Source organism: Triticum urartu, chromosome 2 (genome assembly GCF_003073215.2).
Source record: "Triticum urartu cultivar G1812 chromosome 2, Tu2.1, whole genome shotgun sequence".
In the NCBI taxonomy this organism is placed as follows: Eukaryota; Viridiplantae; Streptophyta; class Magnoliopsida; order Poales; family Poaceae; genus Triticum; species Triticum urartu.
In genome coordinates, this window is record NC_053023.1 from 369,321,455 (window position 1) to 369,332,629 (window position 11,175).

General features: G+C 45.2%; 1 protein-coding gene across 5 annotated transcripts; it reads left to right on the forward strand.

Annotated features, from left to right (window-relative positions):
• Positions 1–1,664: 1,664 nt before the first annotated feature.
• On the forward strand, positions 1,665–6,272 carry LOC125537341 (xylan O-acetyltransferase 2-like). 5 transcript variants are annotated; one of them, XM_048700649.1, is made up of 3 exons: positions 1,665–2,368; positions 4,655–4,743; positions 5,989–6,272. In XM_048700649.1, exons 1-3 carry the CDS (start codon positions 1,800–1,802, stop codon positions 6,015–6,017), a joined length of 687 nt encoding a protein of 228 aa, XP_048556606.1. In that variant the 5' UTR covers positions 1,665–1,799; the 3' UTR covers positions 6,018–6,272. The 5 variants fall into 5 exon arrangements, 2 of the variants coding, with proteins under 2 accessions (XP_048556606.1, XP_048556607.1); XR_007295797.1 differs by lacking the exons at positions 1,665–2,368; positions 4,655–4,743 and adding exons at positions 2,393–3,396; positions 3,499–3,881; XR_007295796.1 differs by lacking the exons at positions 1,665–2,368; positions 5,989–6,272 and adding exons at positions 2,394–3,396; positions 3,499–3,881 and having other exon boundaries at positions 4,655–4,735.
• Positions 6,273–11,175: the final 4,903 nt, after the last annotated feature.

Sequence of the window (11,175 nt, forward strand, 5' to 3'; positions counted from 1 at the left end):
CCGTTCTTTTGTTCTAACAGTCTACCTTCTTTTATTTCGTTCCGGAGGCATTGTGATGTTGCTCTCTTCACCCATCATATTGTCAAGATCATGTTCTTTTCTTGCTTATCCATTTAACCAGAGTGTTGTGTTCTCATTCAAGTTCTTTTATCTTATCTAGTCTTGTGTCTCTTTTCAACCAGAGTGTTGCCCGGATTCTTTTATTCGTATTTCTTGTCCAACTAATTTTAACCGTAGTGGTTTCAAAGTCTATATTGTTCCTTGAGCTCTTGGTTCTTGTCGTATTCCTTGTTCCTCTTTGCTAACGGAGTGTTTGCAATACCATTCATCTCCATTGTATTCTTTCTTTCAATTTGTTCAACCTCTCAAGGTTCGTGGTTTCACTCGTTTGTCAAAGAACCAACTTTGTTTTACCTCTTCCTCTTCCGCTGTTCTCTAGTGGCATCCCTAGATCTCGGGGCGAGATCTCTTGTCAGTGAAGGAGAGTTGTAACGACCCGAGACCGATGCTCGAGATACCTTCCATGTTTTGTGTGTCAGCTCTGTTATTTATTTGTTTGTTGCATTCATCATCGCATCATCCGCATTTGCATCGGCAGTCCATTGCCGTCATATTTTAAAAAACTTACATTCGTTCGTCATTGACGTTTCTCCTTTTGCCTTCATCACCTTTCCTCGGACTGCTTTGCCTTCGTTGACCGTTCCAAGACCAACCTTGTTCTTTGTTTTCCCTCTTGCCTAAACCGGAGTCTCTCTGTACAGTGCACATGACCCCTCGCGTGCGCATCTGAAACTGCTCCGATCCCAAACCGTGATGTTGTTACCGGTGGATTGGGATCATCCCAAACATCCCTAAGCATTTTCGGTTTCTTACTTGGTCTACCTAACCTACTTTTCTCAGTCGTTCGATTATGATCGAAGGGTCCGATTAGCCCCTAGCCTAAAACCCATTTGCTATAAATAGTGGGCAACCCTAATTTCTAAGGAGGTAATAGCACCCCAGGTACTCTAACTTGCACACAATGTGATGATTCAGTCCCAAACTTGCAAAACTTGACTCCACCATACCCCAACTTGCACCTCATGTGATGATTTAGTCCCAGACCAATCACAACTCGACAATTGGCAGCCAGGTGGCTGGACCGGTCAGCGCACACACTTTTGCAGAAACCCCCCTACCATTTTCTTTAATCAACCCGCATGCACCTTCACCTGAATTAAATCCCACTCATTAACACACGTTAGGATGTGTTGACTGATCAGAAAATACTACTTAAGTAGTAGACGGCAGTAACAGATAAGTACTAGATAAACTTCGATTGATGAATATATTGATGTAAATATACATATATAGTGATGTGATCGTACCAGTTAAGGTTGTTTAGCACTACTAGTACTACATCAACTAATAGAGAATTATGAATGCCATTTTGAAATGATCGTACTAGACTTCACAATTAGGGGGCCTCTATACCAGTGGATTTTGCATTAGCTTATTCTGAATACTAATTAGGTGAGGAACAAAGCAATTAATGCAAAAGACTTCTTTCCCTGTACACCGCCTTACATTATGGACACTGGTAGAGCACATGCGTGGAGTGACCATGAGCCTGACATATAAAATCATCTGCAAATTCAGAGCTGGGTAGACCAAACTTACAAACATCACCCATTGTCACTTCTCTTGCAACTTCATTTCATCCTCAAACTTTCAGTGCCAGTACCAACCTGCTGCACATTCTTATACCTCTGAGTTAGCTTACAGGAGGTTGCACTGCAGGCAGGCGGTCAGGGTGATCGATGATGATGAAGGTTAGCCCAAGGGTCAGCGTTCACGTTTGCTTGTGCAACACTAGACATGGGAAGGAGTGCCCCCATTACAATAATAGAGGGGACAGCGCCACAGCCTATTCACCAGAGAAAATGAAGCCGGAGCAGGTCACCCACAACAAGATGACGACGGCGACATCCTCGCCGTCCCCTGTCGTCGGCCTGCGGGGCGTGGTGAGCTCCCTCGTCGCCTTCTTCATCGTCGTCAGCACCGTCTCCCTGCTGTTCGACCACGGCCACGAGTCGCAGGTGCAGCTGGCAGTGCAGCACCAGCACCAGGAGGTGAAGGTGGCCGCGGCCGGGCGCCACGAGGCGCAGGTGCAGTGGACGGACGAGCTCGTGGGCGAGGCCGTGAGGGGCTCCGGCAAGGAGTGCAACTGGTCCGTGGGGCGGTGGGTGTACGACAACGCCTCCCAGCCGCTCTACTCTAGCCTCAACTGCTCCTTCATCTTCGACGAGGTCGCCTGCGAGAAGTATGGCCGGAATGACACCAGGTACCAGTATTGGAGATGGCAGCCCGATGGATGTGATCTTCCAAGGTATGTCTGGCTTTGTTACATCCACCACCAGCTCGGTTTTGTTCATTCATGCCAACAACCAAAAAAATGCAGCATGCCTGAAACTATATAGTACCTACATGCTCTGTGTCAGTGTTGCAAAATTTGAAACTGAACTCTTGGGGAGTAAATGGAAAGAGTTTTATGGAATACAAGGGAATTAAAATCTTAGCTTGGTCTCTAGCTGAAACCAAAGGATGCATGATACTACCAATGGAACAAATCATATATGAGATGGCAAAATGAGTGGGATTGACCTGCTGAACCAGAGGGCAGCGAAAGATCAACAATGAGAAATCTATTTTTTTTCTGCAAAAGTGCGTGCGGGTTGATTAAAGAAAACGATAGGGGGTTCTGCAAAAGTGCGTGCGTTGACCGGTCCAGCCACCTGGCTGCCAACTGTCGAGCTGTAATTGGCCTGGGACTAAATCATCACATGAGGTGCAAGTTGGGGTATAGTGGAGTCAAGTTTTGCAAGTTTGGAACTGAATCATCACATTGTATGCAAGTTAGGATACCTGCTATTAGCTCATTTCTAAGGGAGATGTTCCATCCATCCTCCTACCTGCCGCCACCTACCTGCCTTCTCTGCCTCGGGATCCTCCCGATCCAGTTCCACCCGAGACCAATTGCAGCCTCCACCTTCTCCTCGTTTTCTCCTCCTGTCCAACCACCGCCGCTGCCCAAATCCTACAGGAGCCCAAGCTCCTCTGCCCGTGCGCCCACCTCTCCCGCAACACCTCCAGCTCCCTGTCCTCCCCTTCCCGCACGCCTTCCTCCTGCTTCGAGGAGCCACTCATGCTCGATCTCCACTACAGCCGCTGCTCAAGCCCCACGCCGCAACTCCAGTTCGTCTGCCGCCGTCCCCGGCGAGCTGCACCACCGACGGTCCGCGAACCAGGCCGCTCCCGCACCCCAGCCTCCTCACGTGCGAGCAGCAGCACAACCCCGAGCATCCCCACGCCTGCGTGCCCGCCTCCCCAACCACCTCGCGTCGCCGGCAAGCTCTGGTGAGCCACAGGCCGTCGCCATGCCCTGCCTCTCCTTTGTCTCCTTTCCCTTGGTTCTCTCTCTCACTCACCGAGTCTCTCTCTCCCCGCGTTCCCCCATAGCAGATTCTAGCCATGGATGGGGGCCGAAGCCACCGACCGCTGCCTGGAGCCTCGCCTGCGCTGCATCCCCCACTGGACCTCCCCTGTTTCGCCTCCCGCACCAAGCTCCTCAAGTTCCGCGTCCGTCGTGGCCATGGAGCTCGTCGGCGTCGTCCTCGCCTGCATCCGCCTCGGCCCTCGTCAGCAAGCTTCCGCAGCGTCTGGCCCTGCCATGGCGGCTCGGCCTCCCCTGCTTCCTGTGTTAACCGCCGCACCAAGTCCCAGTCTCGCGCTCGGCCTCTGGATCGATCGATCCAATGCCATGCCAGGCCTCCCCATGTCCCGCCCAGCTAGGGCCTCCTCAACCGGCCTACCTCCTCCACCGAACGGGCCAATGGCCCATGGTGAGCAGCCCAACTGCCTCAATGCACTGTTCAATTTCGGCCCGATTCATGTTTTTTCGCGGAACGAATTTAGCTATTTTGTCCAGGAACTGCATATTAAAGTTTGCCCCCTGTTGTTCATGCATTTAATATCTCACCAACCATGCATCCAAATTAAACAATCTTTATATCTAAAATGCTTAGAATTTCATGTACTTTCAAAATTTTCCACTTTCATCCATATTAAAAATGTTTAAATTGATGTATGCATTTTTTGTGCATAAATGACATGCTAAAATGGTTTATTTCATAACTAAATAACCGTAGCTCCGACTCTAATAAACTATATATGTAAATGGGATAGAAAAATGCATGGATTAACATGGTGGCATTACTTTGCATGTTTAATAACTCTAAAATTCTATATAGGGCAGAACAGTACCATAACCAAAATATGCACATGGGGATTTTTCGGACTTGTTGTTTGTTATTCCGGCCTCATTTAAACTTGCCTAGATGTGTAGTTTACATATGCTTCACCTTTTGCCATATTTAACAACATTTAATATTGTTGGTTACATAAACAAGAGTGAACAAAATATTTGAATGTGGTGTTTCGTCAATATGCAACTCGTTGCATATTGAGCTCCACTTAATTTGTAGTATTGTTTGTTGCACTTTGCCATGCCATGCCTCATTAAATGGATATGCATCATACTTGATTGTGCATCCTGTTTATGCTTGTTGGTTTACTATGTCGCTTGCTTCTTTTCGGTTGCGCTTCTCCTTGTTAGTTCCGGTTACGTTGCGATTGTGAGGACCCGTTCGACTACGTTGGTTCGTCTACTTCATGGACTCGTTCTTCTTCCTAGCGGGATTTCAGGCAAGATGACCGTCACCTTGGATCTCACTACTATATTTGCTGTGCTAGTTATCTCGATGCCATCGTTGTGTCGTGCTACCTACCACCTGTTTATCAAGCCTCCCAAATTGCCATGATAGCCTCTAGCCTTTTCACCCTTCCTAGCAAACCGTTGTTTGGCTATGTTACCGCTTTGCTCAGCCCCTCTTATAGCGTTGCTAGTTGCAGGTGCAGTTGCAGGTTGTTCCATGTTGGGACATGGATATCATGGATATCATGGGATATCACAATATCTCTTATTTAATTAATGCATCTATATACTTGGTAAAGGGTGGAAGGCTCGGCCTTTTTCCTGGTGTTTTGTTTCACTCTTGCCGCCTTAGTTTCTGTCATACCGGTGTTATGTTCCTTGATTTTGCGTCCCTTACATCGTGAGGGTTTATGGGCCCCTCTTGACAGTTCGCTTTGAATAAAACTCTTCCAGCAAGGCCCAACATTGGTTTTACCATTTGCCTAATAACAACTAAAAACTTGCATAGGGACCTACCGGCCCCCGAGGTCTCTTAATCAACCCCCCCAGGCCAGTGCTCCTCATGAGTGTTGGTCCAACCTGTCAACTGCCGATGGCCGCCAGGGGCAACTCTGTGATTGGCCTACCGGAAGTTTGGACAATCCGGTTATGACTCGAGACAAGATACGCGCGGCTACTATCAGGGTGTCGGCACGCTGGGAGGTCTTGCTGGACTTTCTTTACCATTGTCGAAATGTCTTGTGCACCGGGATTCCGAGTCCGATCGGAGGGTCCCGCGATGGAGGATTGTCTCCGCGGATCTTGAGCTTGTCATGGGCTATGTTGGGACACCCCTGCAGGGTTTAAACTTTCGAGAGCCGTGCCCGCGATTATGTGGCAGATGGGAATTTGTTAATATCCGGTTGTAGTAAACTTGAAGTAAATTCAATAAAATACACCAACCGCGTGTGTAACCGTGATTGTCTCTTTTCAGGGAAGTTCGAGAGGAGAACACGGTTGGGTTATGTTTGAACGTAAGTAGTTCAGGATCACTTATTGATCATTAATAGTTTGCGACCGTTTGCATAGTTTCTCATCTTACTCTTGTACCCGTATGTTAGCCATCATACATGCTTAGCCGCTTGCTGCAACCTCACCACTTATCCTTTTCCATACCCATTAACCTTTGCTAGTCTTGATACCCATGGTAATGGGATTGCTGAGTCCTCATGGCTCACAGATTACTACAACAACAGTTGCAGGTACAGGTAATGCGATGATCTGACACGAGTGCGATTCTTGCTTGTTTGGAGTTCTCCTTCTTTGACCAAGGGATATGTTCCTGGTGGGGGAGCCTGGGATTAGTAGGGTGGATATCGTTCTCCTTTTTCGTTTGATTTCATCCGTAGTCGGATCCTGCTCTTCTGTATGATGGTTGCTATCTATTGATGTATTGTTGTATGAATGTTGTAACTTGTGGCGAGTGTAAGCCTTTATATTGTATTCTCATCTATTCAATACATGGTATGTTGTAATGATATCCACCTTGTTATGCACCCAAAATGCGATTGTGCCCCGAGCATGTCATCTCGTGATTGGGATAGAATCGCATCTTGGGCGCGACAATGCATTAGAGACAACTGCTTTCACGTTAAATAGGGCACCGTCTAAATCCATTGAGACGACACCGTATGAACTGTGCTTTGGCAAGAAATATAAGCTATCACTTCTTAAAGTTTGGGGTTGCGATGCTTATATGTGAAAAAGCTACGGCCCGATAAGCTCGAACCCAAATTGGAGAAGTGCGTCTTCATAGGATACCCTAAGTAAACAATTGGGTACAGTTTCTACCACAAATCCGAAGGCAAGATATTTGTTGCCAAGACTAAAAACTTTCTAGAGAAGGAGTTTCTCTCGAAAGAAGTGAGTGGGAGGAAAGTAGTACTTGATGAGGTAATTGTACCTTCTCTCGAACTAGAAAATAGCTCATCATAGAAAACCGTTCCCATGATGCCTACACCAAATAGAGAGGAGGCTAATGATGATGATCATGAAACTTCAGATCAATTTACTACCGAACCTCATAGGTCAACCAGAGCACGTTCCACACCAGAGTTGTATGGTAACCCTGTTCTAGAAGTCATGTTACTAGACCATGACGAACCTACGAACTATGAAGAAGCTATGATGAGCCCAGATTCCGATAAATGGCTTGAGGCCATGAAAGATAGGATCCATGTATGAGAACAAAGTGTGGACTTTGGTTGACTTGCCCGATGATCGGCGAGCCATAGAGAATAAATCGATCTTCAAGAAGAAGACTGACGTTGATGGTAATGTTACTATCTACAAAGCTCGACTTGTCGCGAAAGATTTTCGACAAGTTCAAGGAGTTGACTACGATGAGACTTTCTCATCCGTAGTGATGCTTAAGTCTGTCCGAATCTTGTTAGCAATTACCACATTTTATGATTATGAAATCTGGCAAATGGACATCAAAACTGCATTCCTTAATGGATTTCTTAAGGAAGAGTTGTATATGATGCAACCAGAAGGTTTTGTCGATCCTGAAGGTGCTAACAAAGTGTGCAAGCTCCAGCGATCCATCTATGGACTGGTGTAAGCATCTCGGAGTTGGAATATACGCTTTGATGAGGTGATCAAAGCATATGATTTTATACAAACATTCGGAGAAGCCTATGTTTACAATAAAGTGAGTGGGAGCTCTGTAGAATTTCTAATATTATATGTGGATGACAAATTGCTGATTGGAAATGATATAGAATTTTTAGATAGCATAAAAAGATACTTGAATGAAAGTCTTTCAATGAAAGACCTCTGTGAAGCTGCTTATATATTGGGCATCAAGATCTATAGAGATAGATCAAGACACTTATTTGGACTTTCACAAAGCACATACCTTGATAAAGTTTTGAAGAAGTTCAAAATGGACCAGTCAAAGAAAGGATTCTTGCCTATGTTACAAGGTGTGAAGTTGAGTCAGACTCAATGCCCGACCAGTGCGGAAGATAGAGAGAAAATGGAAGTCATTCGCTATGCATCAACCATAGGTTCTATCAGGTATGCTATGCTGTATACAAAACCTGTTGTGTGCCTTGCTATAAATTTAGCAGGGAGGTACCAAAGTAATCCAGGAGTGGATCACTGGACAACGGTCAAGAACATCCTAAAGTACATGAAAAGGACTAAGGATACGTTTCTCGTTTATGGAGGTGACACAGAGCTCATCGTAAATGGTTACGTCCATGCTAGCTTTGACACTAATCCGGATGACTCCCAAGTCACAAACCGGATACGTATTTATATCGAATGATGGAGCTGTCAGTTGGTGCAGTTCCAAGCACAACATCATGGCGGGATCTACATGTGAAGCGAAGTACATGGCTGCTTCAGAAGTAACAAATGAAGGAGTCTAGATGAAGTAGTTCATATCCGATCTAGGTGTAATACCTAGTGCATCGGGTCCAATGAAAATATTTTGTGACAATACTGTAGCAATTGCCTTAGCGAAGGAATCGAGATTTCACAAAAGAACCAAACACATCAAGAGATGCTTCAACTCCATCTGTGATCAAGTCAAGGAGGGAGACACTGAGATTTGCAAAATACATACGGATCTGAGTGTAGCAGACCCATTGACTAAGCCTCTTCCATGAGCAAAACATGATCAACACCAAGACTCCATGGGTGTTAGAATCGTTAGAATGTAATCTACATTATCGACTCTAGTGCAAGTGGGAGACTGAAGGAAATATGCCCTAGAGGCAATAATAAAGTTGTTATTTTATATTTCCTTATATCATGATAAATGTTTATTATTCATGCTAGAATTGTATTAATCGAAAACTTGATACATGTGTGGATACATAGACAAAACACCATGTCCCTAGTAATCCTCTACTAGACTAGCCCGTTAAACAAAGATGGTTAAGTTTCCTAACCATAGACATGTGTTGTCATTTGATGAATGGGATCACATCGTTAGGAGAATGATGTGATGGACAAGACCCATCTGTTAGCTTAGCATATTGATCGTTCAATTTTATTACTATTGCTTTCTGCATGTCATATACATATTCCTTTGACCATGAGATTATGCAACTCCCGAATACCGGAGGAATACCTTATGTGCTATCAAACTTCACAACGTAACTTGGTGATTATAAAGATGCTCTACTGGTATCTCCGAAGGTGTTTTTTGGGTTGGCATAGATCGAGATTAGGATTTGTCACTCTGAGTATCGGAGAGGTATCTCTAGGCCCTCTCGGTAATACACATCATAAGAAGCCTTGCAAGCAAAGTGACTAATAAGTTAGTTGCTTGATGATGTATTACGGAATGAGTAAAGAGACTTGCTAGTAACGAGATTGAACTAGGTATGTGGATACCAACGATCGAATCTCGGGCAAGTAACATACCGATGACAAAGGGAATAACATATGTTGTCATAACGGTTCAACCGATAAAGATCTTCGTAGAATATGTGGGAACCAATATGAGCATCCAGGTTCCGCTATTGGTTATTGACCAGAGAGGTGTCTCGGTCATGTGTACATAGTTCTCGAACCCTTAGGGTCCGTGTCGTGGATTTGTCACGGCAGATGTCCTAGTGTGAGGACTTAGTTGCGAGGCCAACACATCTATGTGGTAGCTTGAGAGGGGTTGAGCGGGACGAGAGACGCAGGGCGGATCAACACGCAAGACAAGGATTTAGACAGCTTCGGGCCCCGGGACACATCATCCGGTAACAAGCCTACATGCTGTTTGAGGCTAGGTCTCATTATCATCATGAGGGAGTCGCCGTAAACCGACTCTTTGTGTCTAGCCCTAGAGATTGTTTTCTTGCTTGTAGCCTGTCCCTCTTTGGGGAGCCCTGCCCCTCCTTATATATGTTGAAGGGGCGATTTACATGTGGAGTCCTATTAGGATTAGGACTAGTCTATCTCTAATACAAACCGGATATAAGTCCAGGTCTTAACACCTTGTAAGATAAATATTCCTCATGCCTTTCCTCTTAAACCAGCCCACCATTAAACGTGAACCGACCTTCTGGGCCTTGGGCCTTGTCATCCGTCTGTCCCGCACGCCGGATCACCAGTGAGTCATAATGACCAGGTGGGTTGCTTGTAAACCGCCAGGTCAGGGCGGGTCGCCAGTAACTCGCCAAGTGTCAGCGGGGTCTTCAGATAAACCGCCAAGTCCGGCCGGGTTAACTTCTGACCGGTTTACACCGCGGGGTATATCCCCGACATTAGCCCCCAAGTTTAGCTTGGATTTATTCATGGTAAACTTATGCTGCAAAATAAACACAAGAACAAATTTGACAGGTTACGCTCCGGGTTAAGAATTTTTGTAAACTGGTACCTGATCATCCTTAAGTCCTTGTTATTTCCTCCTGGGAAATCCGGGTCAACAGACCAGCTTCATAATCAATTTGCCGACATTGGCTTGTCACCGAGAAATATTGTGAAGAATAACTCCTTTGACTCAGCTCCGCCGGTTTAAGAAATATGGGTCTGAAAATACTTATCTGATATTCAGCCGGTTTGAAGATGTAAAACTTGCCGGTTTAATATTACCAAAATGGCCGATTTATAAATATTGATGGCGCTGGGTCATAATTGTTGTCGACACCGGGTCATGTAATTGATCTTCCTGATTTGCTCAAAACTAATAAAATGAAGATGTTCGTCCTTTATATGCATAATACCTGTAGCCCCAAAGTCTTAAGAGGAGAACATAGTGATAACTCAAGACTTGCTCCAATAAGTGTTTCAACCTTGAAGAAATCCGGTTTGTTCATCTCAATCATATAAACTGAATACTCCATATATGTAGCCCCCAAGTACCGGGTTGTCATGCTTGCAGCAACCTGGAACTTGTAATTGCTTATAAAAACTTCAATCAGTGTAACCCCCAAGGGCCGGCTCATTATGCAATAATGAGCAGGGACTTTGTAAATATAATCATGTAGACTTGAGCAGTGATATGTAGCCCCCAAGGGCCGGCTTTAGTAAGATAATACTTGAACCGGGACTTGATATATACTTCAATGAAAATAACATCTTATAATGTAGCTTCCATCGTAGGGCTTGAACCCACGTCCATAAGGTTAAGAGCTTTGTGCTTTACCAACTGAGCAATGGATCCTTCAATATTATGGACGAAAATTTATGTACCTTGAATTGTTGACAGGAGCAATTGGTAGCCCCCAAGGGCCGGCTCATTACGATGTGATGAGTAGGGTATTCAATAGGGTGAGCAAACAATGACTTTGCATTAGCCCCCAAGTATCATGGTGCATGCTTGCAGCAACATGAGACTTGTGTATTTGATGTAATCTCAACTGAAATAATGTAGCCCCCAAGTGCCGGGTTGTAAGCCTGCAGCGACTCGGGACTATTCCTTCCATTGTAGAATA